Source organism: Oncorhynchus kisutch, linkage group LG15, assembly GCF_002021735.2.
Source record: "Oncorhynchus kisutch isolate 150728-3 linkage group LG15, Okis_V2, whole genome shotgun sequence".
Lineage (NCBI taxonomy): Eukaryota > Metazoa > Chordata > Actinopteri > Salmoniformes > Salmonidae > Oncorhynchus > Oncorhynchus kisutch.
The window spans coordinates 50,510,415-50,536,641 of record NC_034188.2 but is presented as its reverse complement, the minus strand read 5'-3'; the positions used below and the strand labels follow the sequence as shown (position 1 = coordinate 50,536,641).

General features: G+C 47.9%; 1 protein-coding gene across 2 annotated transcripts in view; it reads right to left on the bottom strand.

The window, feature by feature from the left end:
• Positions 1–26,227, bottom strand: part of LOC109904765 (signal-induced proliferation-associated 1-like protein 3) — an 83,445-nt gene that overhangs the window by 12,054 nt on the left and 45,164 nt on the right. For both annotated transcript variants that reach the window (XM_031790459.1, XM_020501910.2), the window contains exons 3-13: positions 20,602–22,285; positions 18,999–19,129; positions 15,073–15,261; positions 14,704–14,878; positions 14,184–14,287; positions 10,021–10,178; positions 9,344–9,926; positions 8,880–8,978; positions 8,614–8,789; positions 5,258–5,503; positions 706–882 (exon numbers count right to left, since the gene is read on the bottom strand). In XM_031790459.1, the coding sequence (XP_031646319.1) occupies positions 706–882; positions 5,258–5,503; positions 8,614–8,789; positions 8,880–8,978; positions 9,344–9,926; positions 10,021–10,178; positions 14,184–14,287; positions 14,704–14,878; positions 15,073–15,261; positions 18,999–19,129; positions 20,602–22,057 (3,494 nt within the window). In that variant the 5' untranslated portion in view covers positions 22,058–22,285. The remainder of the gene's footprint in view (positions 1–705; positions 883–5,257; positions 5,504–8,613; positions 8,790–8,879; positions 8,979–9,343; positions 9,927–10,020; positions 10,179–14,183; positions 14,288–14,703; positions 14,879–15,072; positions 15,262–18,998; positions 19,130–20,601; positions 22,286–26,227) is intronic.

Sequence of the window (26,227 nt, the reverse complement as noted above, 5' to 3'; positions counted from 1 at the left end):
CAAAGACACCAACCCACCTCGCCACACAAAGACACCAACCCACCTCGCCACACAAAGACACCAACCCACCTCGCCACACAAAGACACCAACCCACCTCGCCACACAAAGACACCAACCCACCTCGCCACACAAAGACACCAACCCACCTCGCCACACAAAGACACTAACCCACCTCGCCACACAAAGACACTAACCCACCTCGCCACACAAAGACACTAACCCACCTCGCCACACAAAGACACTAACCCACCTCGCCACACAAAGACACTAACCCACCTCGCCACACAAAGACACCAACCCACCTCGCCACACAAAGACACCAACCCACCTCGCCACACAAAGACACCAACCCACCTCGCCACACAAAGACACCAACCCACCTCGCCACACAAAGACACCAACCCACCTCGCCACACAAAGACACCAACCCACCTCGCCACACAAAGACACTAACCCACCTCGCCACACAAAGACACTAACCCACCTCGCCACACAAAGACACTAACCCACCTCGCCACACAAAGACACTAACCCACCTCGCCACACAAAGACACTAACCCACCTCGCCACACAAAGACACTAACCCACGTCGCCACACAAAGACACCAACCCACCTCGCCACACAAAGACACCAACCCACCTCGCCACACAAAGACACTGACCCACCTCACCACACAAAGACACTAACACTTCCGCTGACTGACCTGTCAGGTGAGGGTTTGTAGCGTACGAAGGGTCCGCTGAGTATGGGTCCCCCCAGGGCCGCCATGCCCCCCAAGCCAGAGGGGGAGGAGAAGCTGGCTGAGGGGTTCCTGTAGGGCAGCACTCTGTCGCCCCCCGCTGGGGACAGGCTGTAGTGGTTCTCAGGAAAGCTCACCGGCCTGCGGGGAGCACAGCGGGACAGCAAAGATTAATCACAAGTAGGGTTGCACATTTTGGGGTATACTCAGAGGTGGAAAATTTCCGTGGGAATTAACGGGAATATATGCAAATTAATATTAATACCATTTAAATGTAGATGTTTTTTGAATTGGATATATTTACCATATCATATGGAGACAGAAACATTTTACCTTATCATAAGTTATACATAATTGCAAATGATTAAATCCTTCCAAAAGAAATGTAAAAAACAATTTAGTTACGAATTGAACTTTAATTAAATGGGGTGATTTCACTGAACAACAAAAAGGGAATGATCCCCAATGATCCATCGAATCTCCCAAAAATGTTTTCAACATACATGTGTAAAATGATAGTCTAGAAACTAAAGCTTTCAATGTCCACCTCTTGAACATCAGACTGAGGGCTTATCTTCACTGTCACTTTCCAACCTTGTTGAGGATGACCCGTTATCAGGCTCAAAAAAACTCAAATTTGACTGGGGATGGCCACCAATTTTTCAACCCTTGTATTGGTCAGCCTGTTGCGTGCTTTGGTCTGTGTGTTCCCAAACAAGGACAAGTTGCGCTCCGAGGCAGCTGATGTTGGTGGGATTTGGAGGGTGATGGAGGCAACAGGGGAAAGCGCCTCAGATCCACAAAGTCCCTTCCACCAGATGGCTGATGAGATATGTTGGCATGACTGCCATATTGCATCTCCATCCCAAAGCTTGGAAGTCTACTTCGCCAGACTGCCAAGAACCTTGCCCTCATCCAGGCCAAGGTGGCGAGACACGGTAGTGATGACACCATAGGCCTTGTTGATCTCTGCACCAGACAGGATGCTCTTGGGGTCCAAAAGCATACTTGGGGTCCAAAATGTACGCTGCGGCGTGTATGGGGCTTCAGGCAGAAGTCTTCACGGTTTTTGATGTATTTCAGAACTGCAGTTTCCTCTGCTTGGAGCAACAGTGAAGTGGGCAGGGCAGTATGGATTTCTTCTCTTACATCTGCAAGCAGAGTCTGAACATCAGACAGGATGGCATTGTCTCCTTCAATTCGTGCAATGGCTACTGCTATAGGTTTCAGGAGTTTCAGGCTGCTTACCAGTCTCTCCCAAAATACATCATCCAGGAGGATCCTCTTGATGGGGCTGTCCATATCGGCAGACTGTGATATGGCCATTTCTTGGAGAGACTCCTTCCCCTCCAGAAGACTGTCAAACATGATGACACCACCCCAATAGGTGTTGCTGGGCAGCTTCAATGTGGTGCTCTTATTCTTCTCACTTTGCTTGGTGAGGTAGATTGCTGCTATAACTTGATGACCCTTCACATACCTAACCATTTCCTTGGCTCTCTTGTAGAGTGTATCCATTGTCTTCAGTGCCATGATGTCCTTGAGGAGCTGATTCAATGCTTGAGCAGCACAGCCAATGGGTGTAGACCAAGCAGCATTCATGTTCGCAATATTGTCTGTCACCAGTGCAAATACCTTCTGTGGTCCAAGGTCATTGATGACTGCCTTCAGCCCATCTGCAATGTAGAGACCGGTGTGTCTGTTGTCTCTTGTGTCTGTGCTCTTGTAGAATACTGGTTGAGGGGTGGAGATGTAGTTAATTATTCCTTGCCCACAAACATTCGACCACCCATCAGAGATGACTGAAATACAGTCTGCTTTCTCAATGATTTGCTTGACCTTCACTTGAACTCAGTTGAACTCTGCATCCAGCAAATGAGTAGATAAAGCATGTCTGGTTGGAGGGGTGTATGCTGGGCGAAGAACATTCAGAAATCTCTTCCAATACACATTGCCTGTGAGCATTAGAGGTGAACCAGTTTTTGTCAGAGGTTGCTTGTTGTGAGCGCTGAGGGATCTTTATGCACTTGGCCAGATGATTCTGCATCTTTGTTGCATTCTTCACATATTCTACACAAATACACAGTATTTGCAGCTTTTCCTTCTACATTAGCTGCAGTGCAATGTCTCCACACATCAGATAGTGCCCGTGGCATTTTCCTGTAAAGATTGAAAAGAAATTAGTACAAAAATTAAAAATACATTTCCATGTACAGATAAATAGTTAAGCAGTTAGATTAAACAACTCCTTTGTAAGATAAATGTTTATGGAAACAAGTGAATTAACACTCTTTAGTTAGCAGGCTCAAGCAAGCTAAACCCAACATGGTAGCAAAACTTGCAGAAATTGTTAAGTTAGAAATGATTTAAACTCACTTTGCTGTAGGCTACTAATTACTAGTTAACAACAAATCATGTATGTCATAAAATATATTCACCCCACCCAGTATTGTAATCAAAACTTACCAGAAAGCATGTAGTCCTTGGCTCAGACAGTGTAGTAGTGTGGACTCAATATTATCTCATTAGTGTGAAAGATCTTGAGAATCAGCTGTACATGTGATGGAAGAATGCACTGTGCATGCAGAGGGTTGTAATTCCATTGAATTGGGGATAGTTTAAGAATGTCGATGAGCAAGTTGTTTTAGAATGGCCCAAGACACACTTTATGAATGTAAAATGCAGCGATCCTCAATAGGAAGATAAAAATGCTGTGACGGTAATATGGGTAAGAGCTCTCGACCTGGTTGGGCTAGTCGAGGCAAGCTGTTTTCGCTGTAGTAATGGTGCAACCATGACACTAACGAATCGGGACTCTATGGTTTCTCTAGGGAACTTGGGAACAACGATACTTCGAAGCCTTATTATTATCTGGGAGATTACATTTATACATAGTTCCACAGTGCTCCCAAAATAAAACTCCCAGTCACACAGCAAACTGTTCTCACTTTAGAGCCCTGGTTCGAGACTGGGATCTCTGTTACTTTCAGAGTTAAGATCCTATTTGTAAGCATTAGCAACACGGCGAACGTGAAAATGGATTCAAAATGGTCGCCCTCTGCTGGTGATTTGCAGGATGTGCAATGACACAAGTAAAAGGGCTGTTATTGGTTACATTGCCTTCTATGCCAATTTCTCTATAAAACAGGCCATAACTTTCAAACTAGCAGAGATCCCACTCTGAAACTTTGACATGCCCGTAGAGTATATCATGTTCAACAGCATATTGAAACATTTCCCAAATCCACAAAACAAACGTTTTAGAACACAAATGTTTTAGAACACCTACTCAGTCAAGGGTTTTTCTTTGTAGAATAATAGCGAAGACATCAAAACTATGAAATAACACATATGGAATCATGCAGTAACCAAACAATTGTTACATCAAAACACATTTAATCGTTGGGATTCTTCAAATAGCCACCCTTTGCACACTCTTGGCATTCTCTCAACCAGCTTCACCTGGAATGCTTTTCCAACAGTCTTGAAGGAGTTCCCACATATGCTGAGCACTTGTTGGCTGCTTTTCCTTCACTCTGTGGTTCGACTCAACCCAAACCATCTCAATTTTGTTGAGGTCAGGCGATTGTGGAGGCCAGGTCACCTGATGCAGCACTACATCACTCTCCTTCTTGGTAAAATAGCTCTTAGACAGCCTGGAGGTGTGTTGGGTCATTGTTTTGTAGGAAAACAAATGATAGTCCCACTAAGCTCAAACCAGATGGAATGGTGTATTGCTGCAGAATGCTATGGTAGCCATGCTGGTTAAGTGTGCCTTGATTTCTAAATAAATCACAGACTGTGTCACCAGCAAAGCGCCCCCACAGCTTAACACCTCCTCCTCCATGCTTTACGGTGGGAAATACACATGCGGAGATCATCCATTCACCCACACTGCATCTCACCAAGACACAGCGGTTGGAACCAAAAGTCTCCAATTTGGACTCCAGACCAAAGGACATATTCCACCGGTCTAATGTCCATTGCTCGTGTTTCTTGGCCCAAGGAAGTCTCTTCTTATTGGTGTCCTTTAGTGGTTTCTTTCCAGCAATTCGACCATGAAGGCCTGATTCACGCAGTCTCCTCTGAACAGTTGATGTTGAGATGTGTCTGTTACTTGAACTCTGTGAAGCATTTATTTGGGCTGCAATTTCTGAGGCTGGTAACTAATGAACTTATCCTCTGCAGTAGAGGTAGCTCTGGGTCTTCCTTTCCTGTGGCGTTCCTCATTAGAGCCAGATTCATCATAGCGCATGATGGTTTTTGCGACTGCACTTGAAAAAATGTGAGGTTCTTGACATTTTCCAGATTGACTCAACTTCACGTCTTAAAGTATGTTTTGTCCTGCTTTACGTTTGTATAAGAATAACCTCATCGTCGAAGCATTTATGAGAATGACAGCAGGTCATTAGCAGAGGATCACCCACTCAAGAAGCTGAAGCAAACAAGGACAACTACACCAGTGTCTAAGCCCAAGGCAAACAATCGCACACACAAACACACGCCAGTGTCTCACCTCTTGTTGGAGAGATGCTGGGCCTCCCTGTATGGGATGGGCATGACCATGGCTTTGTGTGAGCGGGGTTGGGGTGGTGGGGGGCCCATAGGGGTCCAACGCTGAGGGGTGGGGGCGCTGTGCAGGCCGGCGGGGCTGTCCCAGCGCAAGACAGGGGTGCGAGGGGAGGGCCGGTAGCCTGCTGCCACGGGCTCAGACTCTGGCTTCTGCTCCATGGTCTTCATCTCATACTCCTCTGTACAGCCCCTATAGACAGAGAGGGGGAATGGAGAGTCAGTACTACTGCAGTTGGATTGCAAGACGACACACTAACACCAGACAACGACTGGAAAGATGTCATAGCTGCTTACAAAATAGCAGTGGCTACGCACGCACTTGTGCGCGCACACACACACACACACACACACAACTACAGCACTCAGATAAGAGGTCCACCTCGCTCACAGTCGAACTCAAGCTGAACTTAAGCTGAGCAGGTGAAAACCCTGAACTCCTCCATACTCTCCCTCAGCATATTCCCTTCAGCATCCCCCTCCAACAGCTCACACACAAGCACTAATGAGCTCCCTTGATACCTCAGGATGTGAAAGGGGTGGGGAGGGGGACTCTATCCCCTACTGTGAGGCCTGGGTCAAGTGTATGAGTGTGTCTATGAGCACGCGTACAGATAGAATCCAAGCCCTGACCGTTTTAGTCACCCAGTTGTCGCTGAAGTTTTCATTTGGGCAGGAACACAATAAGATAAACCCCTAATATCATAACGATTGTCTCCGTCAGCCTTTTATTCGCGTGTACGGAGCCCAGATGTGTCAACTTGCATAGACTTTATACACGCAAGGCGTGTGGAAATGGCCGCCTAAGCAGAGTCCGCTCTAGTTAAATACTTTCATGAGATCCCGTGGAGATATCAGGCTTTTCTTCGACTTCCCCCCGATAACAGTCATGACCTGGACCTTTCGAGTAGTCACTGCACTACCACATACAATGAAGTGCACATTGAAAACCTCGAGCAAACCCAAAAGGAACACAATGACGCCATAATGAGACAATAATGACCAACATCAGTTTCAGTGGGGGGTCAATAGCAATAGATCCCTTTTTTAAGCAGGGCACCTGCGCGACAGACTCACCCTCTCAACCTCCTCACTGAAGCCTTGAGCAGAAACGGCACATGCATCTTTCGTCCTTCATCACTATTTCATGGTAAAGTCTATTATTGGAGGTTGAAGAGGCACCACGCAGCGCCACAGCAAAGGCTGCCTCAGACACCAGACCATGTACATCCTCGCCACACGGCGGGAGAGGAGAGAGGAGGAGAGGGACAGACTAGTGAAAGGAAGAGAGGGAAGATAGAGACGAAGAGGAGAGACAGAAGAGAGGAGAAAGAAAGGGGGGGGTAAAAGGGAAGAAAGGGAAAAATGAATAAATTAAGAGGACAAGGAAAAGAGATGAGAAGTGGAGAAAGTGACAGAAAATCTGAATATAGCCTAGGTAACGGACAAGAAGAGGAGTGGAGGAACAAAGATTCAAAGAAGAGCTGGGTAGGAGCAGATTGTCCAGTGTGTGTCCGTGTGATCTGTCCCGTACTATTTGACCTGGATTAAGCTCAATCACACTGGCCTGGCCACACTAAGCCCAAGACTGCTTTAGAAAACAAACACACACACCACTACTACCACCACTGCAGGCTAAGGTAAACAGAGCACACACACACACAGAGGGGACCACGCAACATCACATGCACTGTCGGTATGAAAGATACCAGGAGACATTGCATGAGTAGAATGATGGTCTCACTATCACACTCATACATATACCAGTGAGTGTACTAACCAACCTTGGAAGGAAAAACCTAGATCCCACACAAACGCACGAATACGACTGCCAATGTCAAGCCACGAAAACAACCCTCACACACACACACACACACACACACACACACACACACACACACACACACACACACACACACACACACACACACACACACACAGACACTGGATAAGAACACGCGCGATGCACACACACCAGAGTACCAACCTTCGAGAGATAGAGAACACCAGTGCCCACTTCCAGAGACGGCTCCATCGCAATGGCCGGCCTGACAGCTGGGGAGCTCTCTCTCTCTCTCTCACACACACACACAGGGAGGGGGAGAGAAAGAGGAGAACGTGAAGCCAGTTCCTTCTCTCCCTCCCACTTGGCTTCTCCCACCTGAGAGGTGTTCAGACACGTCTTCCCATTCAGTGCCGGCTAGCCTACTGTACACACACTACCTCTCTCCCTCCTTTCCATTAGCATGGAACACGCATTTTTAATTTATCGCCTCTTTTTATTTATTTATTTGCCCTCTTTCTGCAGATTCCGTGCCTTAATCTCATGCAATCTGTTGTCCCGGTTCACTATAGCAAACGAGTGTGATCGAGGGGGGGGGGGGGGGGGGCGGAACAGAAAGAGTGGAATACAAGACTAATTACGTAGTGTGTGTGGAGGAGTAAGCATGTGTGTGTGTGTGTGTGTGTGTGTGTGTATCAAAGGGGTTTAAGTCATGCAATTAAACTGCCTTACACATTAAAGAAATCCAACCACGGTGCAATCACACAGCCCCGGCAGCACAATTACTGTATTTAGCAACCCCCAACTCAATCAAGAACAGACATCCTGCTACTTGTGACCGACTACGGAGCAGCACACTCGGGGGTCTGCGTCCCCAAATGGCACCCTATTCCCTATATAGTGCACTACTTTTCACCAGGGCCCTGTTCAAAAGCAGCACACTAAATAGGGAAAAGGGTGCCATTTGGGACACCGCCAAGCTGGGCTAGAAATCGAGTAGAGACTAGTCACACTGTGTGTAGTCAGTGCGTATTCATCTCAGTAACATTCAAACCCACAGTATTTAATCGAGCCTCATTATCCCACTGTACTCAAGGCCCACACTCAGATGAAAGGTTGAGAGGAACGGAGATGGGTGAAGGAGCGATAGCGAGAGAGAGAGAGAGGCTGAGGGAAAAACACAGGCCTTGACGGACAGAACGAGAGATGGGGAAATAAGAAAGCTTGAAAGGACACGATTCATTCTATTGTTGCTTCTTTCTATCCGTCTCTCTCTTTCCCTCTCCTCTTTCACCAAGCCCACACCATGTGCCTCTCGCCTCTCTCCCTTTCACACACACCCACTCACAACTCTCCGCAGAACAGAGACGTCTGGCCAGCATCTCTCAGCTCTGTGTGTGTTGCTGTGTGTGCGTCTTCTCTCTCTACAACACATCCTTAGAGGCAGGATGATGCTTTGACAGCAAACACACAAGCGCATTCATTTTCACATACACACACTCAAACGCGCACACACTGACCTGCGGGGCCCTCCCTCCTCGTAGGGCGGTATGATCACCACTTTAACGGTGACAGACGTCCTCAGTAGGTCGATCATCTGCTCGTGTGTCAGGGTTACCGCGGCAACCTTGCAGATCTCCACCAGCCGGCTGCCCTGCCTCAGCCCTGCCTGCCAGGCGAAGCCGTACTCCTCCACCTAAAATAATCGTACTTTCAATACAATTTTACGTCGGATTTTTACATGCGTTTACTGAAAAACGTGTTTTAGAAAGTATGGGGAAAGTACCTCAGCCACAGTGCCGTCCAGACTGACGTGGAACCCCAGCTGTCCCAGGCCGTTCCTCCTCAGAGTCATATCCGCCGTCTCACAGCCCACCGTCAGCGCCTGGGGATAGAGGGAGGGAGGGGGTAGAGCTTAGGGGCTTTCAGCAAATAAAAGGGCTTCGAAAGGCTGGTGGTTTTAAATGAATCATTAAATACATAATTATACTGCCACACAACAACAGCCAAACATGCTATTTTCATAGATTTTTTGTTTCAGTATGAGTGTTGAACCTCCTCTTGGCAAGAATCACAGTCATCTTAGCCTGGTTGCCTGTGGGTTTCAGCAAAACTTTTAATTGTCTTACGCAACAAGGTAGAGAGGTTGTACCCAGGCTATTTCTTCCACACAAAAAAATCCAGTTAAACTCTTCCCTGCCACCATACCCCTGGTTAACTTCCCCAGCTCTGTGACCTCTGCCCGCTCACCTTTAACCTCTGCACCACCTCCCTGATGTCCTGAGCAAAGCCCTCGGGGACTCTGACGGCGATGTGGTCTCCTCTCCCGTAGAAGATCTTTAGCGCCAGCCTCTCCGGCGTCCAGCCGATCACGTCGACGCAGAAGCAGTTGAACACCACTTCCTTGGTGTTGCAGTCTGCCAGGAGGATGTACTCTGCCGACACGCCCAGAGCGCAGGAGATCTCCGACCCGCCCCCACTGAAGTCCTGGGCCAGCACCCTCCACGCCACCGCCCCAGCCGCTCCCAACTCGGCCCCCTCCCTCGCCCGCGCCCGCTCTCTCTTCTTCGACGCCAGCGAGATGAGGTTGTTGAGTTTGCCCGTGGAGTCGAGCGGCGTACTGCTCACACAGTTCTCGGCTAAGTCTCTGAGGTACTCCTGTCGCGTGCGCGTGGCCATGGTGTGGAACTTCTCAGACTTGTGAGCGGCGCTCTCGGCATTGATGACCTTGGCCAAGAGGAAGTTGCGGAAGGCTTCAGGGCCACGGAACGTCACCCCGCTGGGGATGGGCGGGCCGAAGGAGGGTACGTCATTCATACGCGTCACAGCCACACTGAAGAGAGGGGAGAAAAAACAACCATCAACAACCGACCAATAACAACAGCATAATGGATACCATGGTGAGAGTTGGTGCCCCCTCCTCCTACCTGTAGCAGGTGTCGTCGGAGCAGGGGTTGTGCACGCGGACGATGACGAACACGTGCTGGAAGTGGGAGCGGACGTTCTGAGGGGTGAAGGGCAGCGCTCCCGGCTCCTGGAAGATTAGTGTGACGATGTCGTTCCCTATGTGCCTCTTCCTCAGGAGCTGAGGGAGAAAAAGGAGAGGGGGGGGGGGGGGGGGGGGGGGGGGGTGAGAGAGCAAAAAGGAACGTGAAAGAGGGAGACAGAAAGGAGTGCGAGTGAGGGTGGAGGTAAGGACACAGAGTTGGCAGGGGGAGAGACAAACAGAAGCAGAGGGAGGGGAGGAGAGTCAGCGGGGGAGACAGACCGAGCACAAATTAACATGAGTGAGCCAGAATTGGCACACGGGCTCACTTGACTCACTATCGCCCCAGTATATTGTTCGGGAAAAGTCCCCGAGAGAGACCGAGCGGGAGAGCCAGATTGGTCCCAGTCTACGCGGATGTAGGTCTGAGATTGGGATTCAGATATAGGCAGTGAGCAGTGAGTGAGGGAACTGCTGTGGCCAACAAGCAGATCTTTATGTAATGCTACATTCGATTGAGTATGTGTGAATGTCAGTCACACAGTGACTACATACCGTGTCCATTGCGGTGCTTGCCCACCCTCTCTCTCCGCAGCAGTGTGAAAGTGTCAATTACACAAGACAGCATAGAGCCTAAACACACCCTACGGGGGTGCTGCTGGAGCTCTGTATGCCTGAGACACCAGTTCTGCCTGGGGCTGGACAACTGACAGAGGCCCCTGCGGTCCGGATGTACCGGAGGGCCTGCTCTCCTCTCCACGTCCTCTCTTAGTCAGTCACCTCTTCGGCTCTCTCTTTTTGACTTTCCTCCTCTCTCTGGCACATAACATTACTCTATAATCGACTGCCTTAGCAGATCTCCCTCTCTCCTTTCCGTCCCTCAGAGTGAGGGTTTACTGGTGATCAACACTGACACCTAGAGGTTGCGTGGCAGAAGTAAACATTTTGGCGCTGTCGCCTTTGAGCCTCTGGATGGAGTCAGTGTGCTGAATATTCATCTACTCTCTCCCATTGTGCCGTTTACACACTCACATAAAAGTGGTTCACAGTCAGGGACACATATAGCGTAACCACAGAGTTTTCAAACCCAGAGGCACAACGTCGCAATACTTCTGGGAATGCATCTGGAAGCAGACTTGACACACCAGACAGGGGGTTTGGCAGACAGAGAAGTGAAAAATGTGTCCTTAAGGCAAAACCTAGATTTGCGCCAATGTCTTAAGTTGCTGAACCTATCATTACTACAACCTCGTGAAAGTGACAAACTGACACGCACATTAAAAAATATATCTAAAAAAACTCAACTTTATATCGAAGGAGTGCCTTTCGTTTGAATGTCTGCACATTCGCAGTTCGGCACGACGTGACTGTCCGACCCGATGGCGTTGTTTTGCGCATGAGCTACGCTAGCTAATGTCGCCATGACGTTGCCTTCAAGTGTGACCGGGGATTTCGATTGTAGAAGCAGTTTCTGCCCATCTTCACACTGAAACCGTCTTTGGCGTAACCCATTCACACATAGTTGATATTTTATTCATCAAACTTGTTATTTAATTAACCAGGTTGGTCAACTGAGAACCAATTTTCATTAACAGTGATAGCCTTGGAATCTCTGTTGCTATAGCTTAAACAGAGTTTTCATAACCTACCCATTCACATACATAGGCTGCTGTTTGCATACTTTTAGCAACAGTTGTATGTATTAGCAACTATTAGCAAGCTTACACTATATATACACAAAAGTATGTGGAACACCCCTTCAAATTTGTGAATTTGGCTATTTCAGCCACACCCGTTGCTGACAGGTGTATAAAACCGAGCACTAAGCCATGCTATCTCCATAGACAAACACTGGCAGTAGAATGGCCTTACCGAAGAGCTCAGTGGCTTTCAACGTGGCATCGTCATAGGATGTTAACTTTCCAACAAGTCAGTTGGTCAAATGTCTGCCCTGCTAGAGCTGCCCCAGTCAAGTGCTGTTATAGGGAAGTGGGAAACGCCAAGGAGCAGCAACGGCTCAGCCGCGAAATGGTAGGCCAGACAAGCTCACAGAACAGGACCACCAAGTGCTGAAGCGCGAAGCGCATAAAAAAATTGTCTGTCCTCGGTTGCAACACTCACTCCCGAGTTCCAAGCTGCCTCTGGAAGCAACACTCACTACCGAGTTCCAAGCTGCCTCTGGAAGCAACACTCACTACCGAGTTCCAAGCTGCCTCTGGAAGCAACACTCACTACCGAGTTCCAAGCTGCCTCTGGAAGCAACACTCACTACCGAGTTCCAAGCTGCCTCTGGAAGCAACACTCACTCCCGAGTTCCAAGCTGCCTCTGGAAGCAACACTCACTACCGAGTTCCAAGCTGCCTCTGGAAGCAACACTCACTACCGAGTTCCAAGCTGCCTCTGGAAGCAACACTCACTACCGAGTTCCAAGCTGCCTCTGGAAGCAACACTCACTACCGAGTTCCAAGCTGCCTCTGGAAGCAACGTCAGCACAATAACTGTTCGTCGGGAGCTTCATGAAATGGGTTTCCATGGCTGAGCAGCCGCACACAAGACTATGCAACAATACCAGGCGCAATGCCAAGAGTCGGCTGGAGTGGTGTAAAGCTCGCCGCCATTCTCTGGAGGGACGAATCACGCTTCACCATCTGGCAGTCCGACGGACTAATTTGGGTTTGGCAGATGCCAGGAGAACCCTACCTGCCTCAATGCATAGTGCCAACTGTAAAGTTTGGTGGAGGAGGAATAATAGTGTGGGGCTGTTTTTCATGGTTCGGTATTGGCCCCTTAGATCCAGTGGAGGGAAATCTTAATGCTACAGCATACAATGGCATTCTAGACAATTCTGTGCTTCCAACTTTGTGGCAACAGTTTGGGGAAGGCCCTTTCCTGTTTCAGCATGACAATGCCCCCATGCACAAAGCGAGGTCCATACAGAAATGGTTTGTGGAGATCGGTGTGGAAGGACTTGACTGGTCCTGCATAGAGCCCTGACCTCAACCCCACCGAACACCTTTGGGATGAATTGGAACGCCAACTGCGAGCCGGGCCTAATCGCACAACATCAGTGACCTCACTAATGCTCGTGGCTGAATGGAAGCAAGTCCCTGCAGCAATGTTACAACATCTATTGGAAAACCTTCCCAGAAGTGTAGAGGCTATTAAAGCAGCAAAGGGGGGGACCAATTCCATATTAATGCCCATTATTTTGGAATGAGATGGTCGACGAGTAGGTGTCCACATACACTACATGACCAAAAGTATGTGCTAGCAACAGTGACTGTACTGTTGGCATGTATTCAAGGAACATAAATACTTTTAGCAGCACATTACCAACATAAGTACACTCGTGGGGTTTATATGACCTTGTGCATTCACCCACATTAAGTTCTCATGCAAACACTTGAGCCAACGATTTAAACACACACGCGCACACACAAAAATGCCGAGCTTAACAACTGACACAGTTCACCCAGACACACCGTTACCACAACGCCCTGAGGGATATGTAGGAAGGCAGAGTTATTTAAAAGTAGAAAGGGAAAAATAGTCTTTCAAAACCTAGAGACTGAGCCCCACCCAGCTTTGAACTAGTTATGAGAGAGAGAGGACTGAAAAGCCCATTCAAAGAGAACAAAGACTCCATAAAAATACTGCAGACACACAGAATGGAAGAGGAACAACACTCTAAAAGAGAAGCGAGGGAGCGGGGCAAGAGAGAAGTTCCATTTGATGAGCAGCTGTAATTGTCCATGTCCGAGCCAGACAAACTATAGAACAGAGCTACAACAAACCACAGTACACAAAATATTTAACCCTTCGTCCGCCATGTGTCTTCTGAATCTGAGATGTATGACGCTCGATGGTGACACTCGGACGAACGTCCAAAGGATTAGTGAGACTGTGACAATGGCCACACTACCCAGAGTACCCTTTAGGAGTCTGGAAGAGTGCCTGAGCCTTTGTAACTACACCTGTGGGATTGACCAGACAAAACTACGAGATAGAAGGGTAGTTGAAGAGGCAGGATGAATCCTATCTTGTAGGCATGAAGGTGTCTGGGGTGGGCTGTGGTAGACCGTGCTGTGTGTGTGTTGGTCTCACCTGCTGGGGGTTGTTGGGCATGTAGGGCAGCATGGTGGACACGTGGAACATGACCTCATAGCCCTGGTAGGTGGTGTACAGGGAGTGGGTGCCCGTCGAGTCAGCTGGGGGGAAACCGAGAGAGAAACAAACACACGCACAAGCAAACACAGGGTTAATATTCCGTTATCCAGTCCCAGTTCAGCACCAAGACATGAACTCCACAAGTGAAGGAACACAATGGAAAGAGAGCGCCACATCAAAAGCCGTAGTCCGTAGAGAATTACAATACTATTTTAGGAAACCACATAACTCTTTTTTTCTAAACGTTTTTGCTTCATTAGGCAGTTATGTAGCAACACTGTTTGACAGGAATCACTCATTTCCCTCAGTGTTCACACCCTTTAGTCAATCATTCTATGACTGCAAGGTCAGGAAGGCTTGCAGAAAAATCTGTTCTGACATTAGGCACGCGCAGTCACCGGCGAACGAACGCCCTACTACGCACCCCCCTCACACACCGACACACGCGGACACGTACTCTTGGTGTCCAGCTGGGCGGCGTAGTTGGTGAAGCCTCGGAGGCACACCTGCTCCCCTAGCAGGTCCATGAAGGCCGAGAAGGCGGGAGTGGCCTCTTCGTTGTTATACATCTCCTCTTCGGTGCTCTGCCCTGCCCGACACAGCAGCACTCCCACCTTGTGCTTCTGACTCAGCTAAACCGGAGGAGAAACAAATATTAGGCGGCATTCACACGCCGACGCCAGCCCCTGGCTCAAACAGAGACATTCCCATCTGGTGTTTATGACTGTAGCTGTAGGTGGTGATATCAGAGGTGATGTAAGACAGAGACAGATGCACAGAGATATCATAGAACTCACGCCTGAGACCGTGACCCCGCTAGACTCACCCCCTGTTCGTCCAGTTTGAGGAGCTGCTCGGTGACCTTGGGCGTGCTGAGAGCCAGGCGCAGGCAAGACACACTGAGCTCCGGAACCACCTGCTCCAGCACCTCCTTCAGGGGGAGACCCCGCACCGTGCCGTGCCTGCCCGTGGAGGTCACAGCATCCTCCAGGATGGACCCCCGCAGCGTCACCAGCTACAGAGAACATTGGACTCATTAGAGATGTAAAAAAAAAAAAACACACAAAGGAGATGAAATGTACTTTATTGTCCAATAACTTGAAGAGAACGTTCTCACATCTATGTCGCCGGGGAGTTTAAATGTTATTTTTTTTTTTTAGAGACATTGAGAAATAGGACAGATGTCTTCAGTCAGTATCTGCAATCTGTACTCGGGGTGTTTCCAGACAGCAGGGCTATAATAATCTCAGGCGCTGAGAGAGCTATACGTTATTCAAGGTACTCAGAGACCGCGGCACCGTGCTTCATTAAAACTGCAACACAGTGCTGAGGAACTAGACGGGACGAGAGAGTGCTTCACCTTAACGAAATCAAGGGTTTGGCGTGGCGGAAAAGAAACCCCAAAACAGTGCAGGTTAAATTCCAGCTATTCAGATTGCCTTCCAGCACAATATAGAGCTCCTCTTGTCAATGGACTCCATAAGTCCTTTTATCAGATGCAGAGACAATAGTTGCCAATAACTTGCCGTCTAAATATTCACACCGTGTTTCCCCCGGTGACCTCTAACCTCTGACAAGTACCTCCAATCCATCTCTCCCCCTGAGAGGCAGGGTGGGAAACCCTATGTTGGCGTCCAGCAGTGACTGACTGCGCCAATCTGGGGCATTTGTGGGTTATGTGTAAGAATGTGTGTGTGTGTGTGTGACTGAGTGTGTATCGTGTGGTTACAGCATGCTGTGTCAGCATCGTTCAGACTTCAATTAGAGAGTATGGGAGAAGGGAGGGAGGGGTAGTGAGCATTCTCTCGCTCTCTCTCTGTGGGAATCAAGGGCAGGCCTGAGTGGAGTGTCTGTGTGAGCTGAGCTCTGTAGACACAGGCGGCGGAGCGGCCCATTGTTCCATAGGGGCTAAGGTGATGAGGCCAGGCAGCCATGTAATCCAGCTAAAAACAACACGAGGGAGGGCAGCAGCCAACCAGAAGGGCAAGGCCACAGGACTCACCGGTCCCTATTGGGAAGCACATGTATTAGACAGGGTGCAAGCAGAAACGCTATGTACACCCAAGTCTATTAGGCTCGCTATTTGTGCAGTGGAAGTCAATCTTTCAAATCAGTCGCAGAGTACGAGAGAACCTGTGTGTGCAGGAAAGGTAGTGCCAGGTATATGTGAACCCTTGAGTGCCCTAAAGAAATCATGGCTTGGATTGCTTATGGGGTTTTCCACGTAAATATTTCAGTGCTTCTGGTGGTGCCCTAGTACGTTAATGGGAGCGCAAAAACCCTGCCCAAGGAGAAAGTGCCCACTTTTGTTTTTAACCTACTAAAGAGGACTTCGGAAAAGCTAGACGGGTGATTGGGCCAATCATAGAGAATGCCCTGTCCCAGGGCTGGAGGGGTGGTGATCCAATCAGAGCACATCTTTGCTTGCCTGGTTACCCAGACTCCTCTCTCCGGCCAAACACTACGACACTCCAACGAACGTTCGTTTCTTCTCCACAATGAGTCTGGATCGGAGTACCTCCATGACCCTTCGCCGAATGGGAACACATTCAGGGCGTGTCTGATTGGTCCAAAAACCGATGGGTGGGCCAGAGCCAGAACAGCCATGGGTAAAGCGGAGGTTTGGAAAGGTGTCATTGATCCAAATCACCGATGACTTTGTTTTGTACAACGTCCCTCTTCACCACAAACTACTTCAAACGACGGCAGTCTCAGACTAAAAGTATGTAGCGAACGACAGAGCAACGGGATAATTCAGTTTGAGTCGTCAGGCTACATCTTTGCTTGAATGAGGTTTGACATACAGTGGGGCAAAAAAGTATTTATTCAGCCACCAATTGTGCAGGTTCTCCCACTTAAAAAGATGAGGCCTGTAATTTTCATCATAGGTACACTTCAACTATGACAGACAAAATGAAGAAAAAAAAATCCAGAAAATCACATTGTAGGATTTTTTATTAATTTATTTGCAAATTAAGGTGGAAAATAAGTATTTGGTCACCTACAAACAAGCAAGATTTCTGGCTCTCTTTAAGAGGCTCCCCTGTCCTCCACTCGTTACCTGTATTAATGGCACCTGTTTGAACTTGTTATCAGTATAAAAGACACCTGTCCACAACCTCACAGTCACACTACAAACTCCACTATGGCCAAGACCCAAGAGCTGTCAAAGGACACCAGAAACAAAATTGTTAACCTGCACCAGGCTGGGAAGACTGAATCTGCAATAGGTAAGCAGCTTGGTTTGAAGAAATCAACTGTGGGAGCAATTATTAGGAAATGGAAGACATACAAGACCACTGATAATCTCCCTCGATCTGGGGCTCCACGCAAGATCTCACCCCATGGGGTCAAAATGATCACAAGAACGTTGAGCAAAAATCCCAGAAACACACGGGGGGACCTAGTGAATGACCTGCAGAGAGCTGGGACCAAAGTAACAAAGCCTACCATCAGTAACACACTACGCCGCCAGGGACTCAAATCCTGCAGTGCCAGACGTGTCCCCCTGCTTAAGCCAGTACATGTCTAGGCCCGTCTGAAGTTTGCTAGAGAGCATTTGGATAATCCAGAAGAAGATTGGGAGAATGTCATATGGTCAGATGAAACCAAAATATAACTTTTTGGTAAAAACTCAACTCGTCGTGTTTGGAGGACAAAGAATGCTGAGTTGCATCCAAAGAACACCATACCTACTGTGAAGCATGGGGGTGGAAACATCATGCTTTGGGGCTGTTTTTCTGCAAAGGGACCAGGACGACTGATCCGTGTAAAGGAAAGAATGAATGGGGCCATGTATCGTGAGATTTTGAGTGAAAACCTCCTTCCATCAGCAAGGGCATTGAAGATGAAACGTGGCTGGGTCTTTCAGCATGACAATGATCCCAAACATACCGCCTGGGCAACGAAGGAGTGGCTTCGTAAGAAGCATTTCAAGGTCCTGGAGTGGCCTAGCCAGTCTCCAGATCTCAACCCCATAGAAAATCTTTGGAGGGAGTTGAAAGTCCGTGTTGCCCAGCAACAGCCCCAAAACATCACTGCTCTAGAGGAGATCTACACGGAGGAATGGGCCAAAATACCAGCAACAGTGTGTGAAAACCTTGTGAAGACTCACAGAAAACGTTTGACCTCTGTCATTGCCAACAAAGTATTGAGATAAACTTTTGTTATTGACCAAATACTTATTTTCCACCATAATTTGCAAATAAATTCATAAAAAATCCTACAATGTGATTTTCTGGATTTTTTTTCTTCTCATTTTGTCAGTCATAGTTGAAGTGTACCTATGATGAAAATTACAGGCCTCTCATCTTTTTAAGTGGGAGAACTTGCACAATTGGTGGCTGACTAAATACTTTTTTGCCCCACTGTATAACTAACTGGGGTATTAGTGGAGGGAGGCCTACCAGCGGACCAGGGCAGTGTTTGGCTTGGCTGTTCTAAGCAGAGCCTGGTCAGGTGGAAAGTTCCACTGGTAGAGAATGGAGAGATTGGAGGGAGAAGGGAAGGTAAAATGGAGCGAGGGGAAGGTGTGGAGCGAGAAGGTAGTGTATGTGGAGCCAACATGGGCCGCGGGGACTCACCGAGGTCCAGTCCAGGCATAAATAACAGCGTACAAAAAATCCGCAAAACTCCCACACACACTCTGCCTATTCAAACAAACATATCATGGCATCATCAGTATTCACCCTACTCAGTGTTCCCTCTAGCTGTGCGTAGGCAGGCAGTGGGAGGTGGGTTGGGTGTTAGTACCTCACTGGTTCTGGCGATGACGCGGTACTGGTACTGGTCCTTCAGGTCTTTAGTGTCATCCAGTTTCTCCCTGCGGATACTCACAGCCACCGGACCCAGCTTGTCATCCGTGCCAAAGTAGTTTGAGTGCTCTGCAGTGACACACAGGGACAGAGTGTGTTCACAACATGTCTGGACCTTTGGTACTGTTGAACACGTGTATTGATCCTTTTAATAACAGCCCTTGGACATGGAAAAATGGAGGAGGGAAAGTAGGGGGTTGAGAGTGAAAGGAGAGAGCGGAGGAGGGAAAGAGAAGAGATATGCTCCGCTGAAGAGTGCGATAACAGCAGCGCTTGCAGTGCTTGTATGCATGTGGTTTCAATACATTTTCAATTGCACGTTGAATTTATCAGCTCATCAAGGAACCTGAGGACATGGAATAGAGCTACAAATGACAGACGAAGATTGCACAGCCGAGCCTGTGGCGCGGCGAGCACGGCTTTGCTCGGTACAGATTCTACTCTTCCAGAGGAAGTCACGTGCTTGAGTAACCTTCAGAGGTAGAGAACACAATAGGAATCTACAAAATGACTAAACTATATTATATTTGTTATTTAAGCCACGGCGATACAATCGCTTGCTTTGACATACTAGCCTTATTGCTTTGCGTGGTATAGGCCTATCGTGGCCAGAAAGGTTGCTTTCATAAACAGAACATTCCACAGGGCATTTTATTACATTTTATTATAAGTGTGTGACAGACTGAAGACTGAGTAGCCTATCTGCTTATCTAAAGTTTGATGAATAAGTGGAAATCTCTGATAAGACGCATTCCTGAAGTAAAAAGGCTGTAAACAATTTCCACATGATACAGTAACAGCTTACTCCGCAAACTGTGAGCGACTTCTCCTACTTGTGAGTGGAGGAGGAAGAAACTAGTGAAAGAACTGTACGTTTTCAAACTCAAACTCGTCCCTGCATAATTGAAGAGGCTCAGCACTGTTTAGTATTCCAGCTTGGTCTTGCAGTCTAAAATGTCAGCTTTCTGGGCGAGGCTTTTTGACATGCACGCAGGGCATCGCAGTTACTGCTCTGGAGCAGTCTCACGTTCCACGCAGCGTTCAGGGGGACAGGCAGTAGTATTTTTGGAGCGGTAACCTTCATCTCGGTGGTTGCAAGCATCACAAACCCTGACAACATCTGTCTCTAATTAGGCTCTTACCAGATGATTTAGTCCTTGGGGTAGCTATCTATTTTTCCAGGGTCTAGAGAGGGAATTCTGGGAGCGCACACACACACACACACACACACACAGCTGTTCTGTAGGATGGGGGGGGGGGGCAGTGTCAGGATTAATGTGCAGGGGCAGAAAGGAAAACGTGTGTGTGAGGGATTAAGCTAATTATTCTCTGAGCTACAAACTCAGTTTGTCAACAGACAAGAGGCAGGTACATGTTATCCTCTGGGACCGCTGCCAGGTTGGCTGCCCGTACAGGGACAGCTGGATGGAGGAGGAGAGAGTACCGCCAGTGGAAACTCTAGTGAAACGCTAGACTTTTGTGAATAGTTATAGTAAAAATAGTTAGGCAGGATTGGTAGGCAACATCAGATGAGTTGTTACCTTTCCCGTGGAAGTAGTCTCGGTAGTAGCGTGCCCCCAGGTCCACGTGCTCGATGCTACAGAGTTTCAGCCTGTCCATTCTGGTGACTTGCTGCTCTATGGGTACCTCCACCACCGACACACTGGCGTTGCTACGCCGAAGGCTGCCCCTCGCCAGGTCACCAGCGCCCCCCTCCCCTCCCCGCTCGGCCGAGGAGCTCAGGAAGCTGACGTTGCGCTCCCCGTGGCCCCCAGTCTCGTTGTGGAAGTGGGGGCAACTGAGGAGGAGCGGACTGGAGTTGGGGCCACCGGGGGGGGCGTCCAGAGGGTCCATGCCCAGGGAGGGTGTGGGCGCGCTGGGGTCGAGGTCTAGCGTCAGGTCCTCAACGCTGGAGTAGGTAGCGTCCAACCCACTCAGAGTTGAGGACCGTGACACAGCCAGGGAGACTGAGGCCGCCGATGCACCGGTGGCAGTATTCCTCCGCTTGGCTACGTAGGCGCGCTGAGCAGCCGCCTCATTGAGGTCAAATAGGATGCTCTGGGCGTCGTAGTGGACAAAGCTCTTGGGGCACACCCAGGGTTTGTAGGGTGTATCTGTAGAGTTACGGCCTCCCCCGTCCTCCCACACCTCCCCTCTGTCCAGCTCCCCTCTGCTGGAGCTGCGGAGCTTCCGGAACAGAGAGGACGTCCCCAGAGAGGACTCTGTCCCCCCGCTCTTCTTCCTCACCCTGTTCTCTGACCGCCCCATCCCTCCATCCTCCCCCCGGGATGTGGGCGTGGGGGAGTGGCCTGTGGGGAGGGGTGCCGAGGGACGCGAGTTGGTGTACAGTAGCTCCCCCAGGCGTCCGGGGGCAGTGCTGCGCTGGTCGGGCCTCTCCTGGTGGAACTGGCTGAGCATGTCAAAGAAGCTCTGCTCGGGGATGCCCTGCACGTCGATGGAGGAGGTGCTGCCGTACTCCCGGAACAGATTAGCACCTCCACGACCTTCCACCTCGTTCTCATCCTGCTCGCTCAGAGTCACCTCGCTGTTGGAGCGCTGCCGTAACGGGGGGAAGGCACGCAGGCCTGAGGGAGACCCTCTTTCACCTCCGTACCCACCACGGAACTCCACGTCCTTCGTGCGTCGCCTTGGTAAACGAGCCACTCCTCCCCTCACAAGCCCGACCTCCGAGATGGGGAAAGATGTGGTCGTTGTGAAGGGGTCGTCTACATGGTGATTACCGCCTTGCCCGTTCTCCAGGAGCGACTCCCTCGATTGCGCATGGCGCGGCGGCCACTCAGCAATACGGGCGCGGACGCCCATCTTGGGAACGGAGACACGTGATTGGGTGGCTGGGTCAGAGGGGGCAGGGTGGCCGTTGGGGGTGAGGTGGAAGGCGGCATGTTGTGTGAGGAGGGACCCAGGCCCTCCCCCTCCGCCCCTCTCCAGCAGGTCTGAGGAGGTGCAGGTGACCCCTCGATCTCTGTAGGTGTTCATGGCGCCCCAGGAGAGCTCAGGGCAGGACAGCAGGCAGGGGGGCAGGGAGCTGGCATCCCAGGCCAGAGTGGGGAGTAGGGGAGAGGGAGAGGAGCCCCACACACACTCTGCTGATGCTGCGGCCTCCACCTCCCACACACATCGCTTTCAATGGGAGGGTGGGACACTGGTGGTCATAGGCCCAGTTACACAGTAGGCCGTCTCTCTTCTCTCAGGCTCTGGGCAGATCTGGGGAGAAGACAAAACACACATTGATATGCTGACGACCACAATAAAACAACATGCACAGATGGCATACAGTAATACACTGTTTTTGAACATGCACGCCCAAACACAAACATACACTGACCAAGATTCACCCCTCCTACTCAATGAAATGACACCACGAAAACGATGACTACAGCAACTCATCTGTACTAGAATGTGAGAGAGAGAGAGAGAGATTAAGAAAGAGAGGCGAGGGGGTTTGACAGAGGATTTCTCCTGTTGAGACCGATCGTCAGAATGCCTGGTTTATCATCATACTAGTGTTCTATTCAGCAGAAATACACACGCACTATCAATTCCCTTAACATCAAATCAAACTCCTGCATCATAAAGCCATGCTGAAAGTACTAGGCCATTTAAAATCCTAGCTAAACAGCACTTGTTGATCATAAAGAAAATATATAAATCTGACTGGATATTCACACACACAGGTTGCTGCTGCAGTGTAATCGTTCAGCTAATATAACTGACAGCAGTATGTTACCTCAGCTGGTACTTAGTCCGGGGGGGGATGATAAATATACTTTCTGAAGGCTCTGTATTCACACCCCTGGACTTTTTCCACATTTTGTTGTATTACAGCCTGAATTTAAAATGGATTACAATTAAATTTTGTTGTCACTGGCCTACACACACACACACACACACACAATAACCCATAACGTCAAAGTGGAATTATGTTAACATTTTTACAAATGAATAAAAATGAAAAGCTGAAAAATCTTGTGTCAATAAGTACTCAAACCCTTTGTTATGGCAAGCCTAGAGTAAAGATGTGCTGAACAAGTCACATAATAAGTTGCATGGACTCACTGTGTGCAGTAATAATGCTTAACATGGACTCCACACATACAGATAATTGTAAGGTCATATTAAAAAATGTAATAAATCAATTTAACATAGCCTATACCAGGACAATAATTCCATTATCCATTTTAGACAGGTCTAAAGAAACATGATATGAAGAAAAAGTAGTCTTTTTTCCAAAGAACAGAATATCATACTCCGAGTTGTCTTTATGTTAGGCCCTGATATGGCTATGCCATATGGCTGTGGGCTACACTAGTTAATTTAGCAGACAAGATTTGCTTAGAATTCCGTAGCAAAATAATTTTATAGTTTGAAGAATACAATTAAACAGAGCTGAATAAAATAGAAAGGATATTTTCTCCAAACAATTTCCAAGGAAGTGCGCACATGCAGCTATTCTGTGTTGAGCAGTTATCAAAGAAACAGGTCCACCTATATGCTTTATTTAGAGCTATTTATGCAACTTTAGTTGTGATACAAACATTGGGCTATATCTTGATTATTAATACATTCTAAGGCTTCATTATGCGACTAACGATGACTTGAAAAAAGTTGCTTTGTTTTCTCTTGTGCAGGCTGCACACACTTCATCAGTCTCTCCTTCACAATTTAACAAGCACTTGATAATATTCTCACCAGGCCTCGAATTTCCCAACAGCATCCCCCTTGTGTAGCCGTAATACCACCTACAAAAATCCATGCCTTTTTGCAGCCAAAGTGGCCTTGTGCCCTTGGGCCGAATATAAGATTTATAATTCCCTTCTCCCTGCCGTGCTCGGAAGCACCGCTCACTCACATGGCTCTCTCAAATAATTATTATTAGCCAATGCCAGTCACAGGCATCTCAGCTAAGTAGGGTTCAAGTGACCGCAAACGCGGTCAGTTGTGCACTGGGGCCTCCCGCTCCTCTTTCTATTCTGGCTAGAGCCAGTTTGCACTGTTCTGTAAAGTGAGTAGTGCACAGCGTTGTACGAGATCTTCAGTTTCTTGGCAATTTCTCGCATGGAATAGCCTTCATTTCTCAAAACAAGAATAGACAGACGAGTTTCAGAAGAAAGTACTTTGTTTCAGGCCAATTTGAGCCTGTAATCGAACCCACAAATGATGATGCTCCAGACACTCAACTAGTCTAAAGAAGGCCAGTTTTATTGCTTCTTAAATCAGAACAGTTTTCAGCTGTGCTAACATAATTGCAAAAGGGTTTTCTAATGATCAATTAGCCTTTTAAAATTATAAACTTGGATTAGCTAACACAACATGCACCTGGAACACATGACTGATGGTTGCTGAATGGACCATTATCATGCACCTGTATCGAAACAGGGGCATAGGGGGAAAAAAAACATGTCATCTATACAGTTAAATAGCGAATGGAGGACGCTTTTCCCATGGTCCATTTTCATGCCAGCCAGGTAGGCTATACGCCTGTTGTAAACTGAAGCAATGTGCTTAATATTAGGAAAGTTGTTAAATATAGTAGGCCTAGCCTATAGAACACTGATGGTATCCTCTTATTTTTAATAGAGGCCATCAAAACTCAGTTCTCACTCAATTGCATAGTCTATAGCCTATAGAAATGTTGAGCAACATGAGTTCATGGACTCTAAGTGAATGATTTCCGAAAACATTTGCATGGACGAGAGGGACAATAGAGTGCCGAGTACCAGGCAATTAGCAAGTTTGGTAGGCTACTAATGACCATCAGCTGCATCACAGCTTGGAGGAGCCTAATTACCGTGACTAAACAGCCACTTGGAATTGGACTGCCGGTGTGGCAGTAATACGGCCACAATAACAGCCCAGTCTTATGAATTCACCTTTCAGCAGGACAATAACCTAAAACACAATCCAAATCTACACTGGAGTTGCTTACCAAGAAGACGGTGAATGTTCCTGAGTGGCCGAGTTACCGTCGAGTAAAATTTACTTGACAATCTATGGCAAGACCTGAAGATGGTTGTCTTGCAAGGATCAAAAACAAACTTGACAGATCTTGAAGAATTTTGAGAAGAATAATGGGCAAATGTTGCACAATCCAGATGTGGAAAACTCTTAAGATTACTTACCCAAAAAGACTCACAGCTGTAATCGCTGCCAAAAGTGCTTCTACAAAAGTATTGACTCTGTGGTGTGAATACTTACGTAAATTAGATGTCTGTATTTCTTTGTCAATAAATGTGCAAACATTTCAAAAAACAGGTTTTCACTTTGTCATTATGGGGTGTGTAGATGGGTGAGAAACAAATATGTAATCCAAGCCGTAACAGAATGTTGAATAAGTCACGGGGTATGAATACATTCAGTTCCAGGGTCAGTGCCAATACCATATTTACAAAGTGCAGGGATACTGGAGTGGTAGGTTTAGATATTTATAGGGGTAAAGTGACAATGCGTCAGGATGGATATATGATAAACAGAGTAGCAGCAGCATATATAATAATTGTATGTGTGTGTGTGTGCGTGCGTGCGTGTGTGTGTAGAATCAGTATGAATGTGTGTGCTTTGTGTGTGTGAGCATGTGTGTTAGCGTGTCAGTGTGAGTGAGTGCTTGTGGGTGAGTGTGTAGTGTACATAGAGTGAGTGTGAATTAACAGTGGAACAATAAAATAGAAGGGTCATTGTGGCAGGGTAGCCTAGTGGTTAGAGCGTTGGACTAGTAACCGGAAGGTTGCAAGTTCAAACCCCCAAGCTGACAAGGTACAAATCTGTCGTTCTGCCCCTGAACAGGCAGTTAACCCACTGTTCCCAGGCCGTCATTGAAAATAAGACTTTGTTCTTAACTGACTTGCCTGGTTAAATAAAGGTTAATAAAATAAATAAAAAAATTGCAGCGCCATGCGATCGAGGGCGGTGCAGTTGCCATATCAAGCAGTGGTTAGGTTAGATTGGCAGGAGAAAATGCATAAAAACTAAAGTCATATTTATGTCAAATGGAGAGAAGAAAAAAAAGTGTCTTAAAATAATTAAGACCCCGGAGTGTCTGCTATAAAAAATAAAATAGTCTTGGCTTAGAATAGATCATCTTAAATTGAGAGAGAGAAAAATGTCTCTCTGACTGGACATTTTGCGCTGCTTTGGTGAAAATCTAAACTC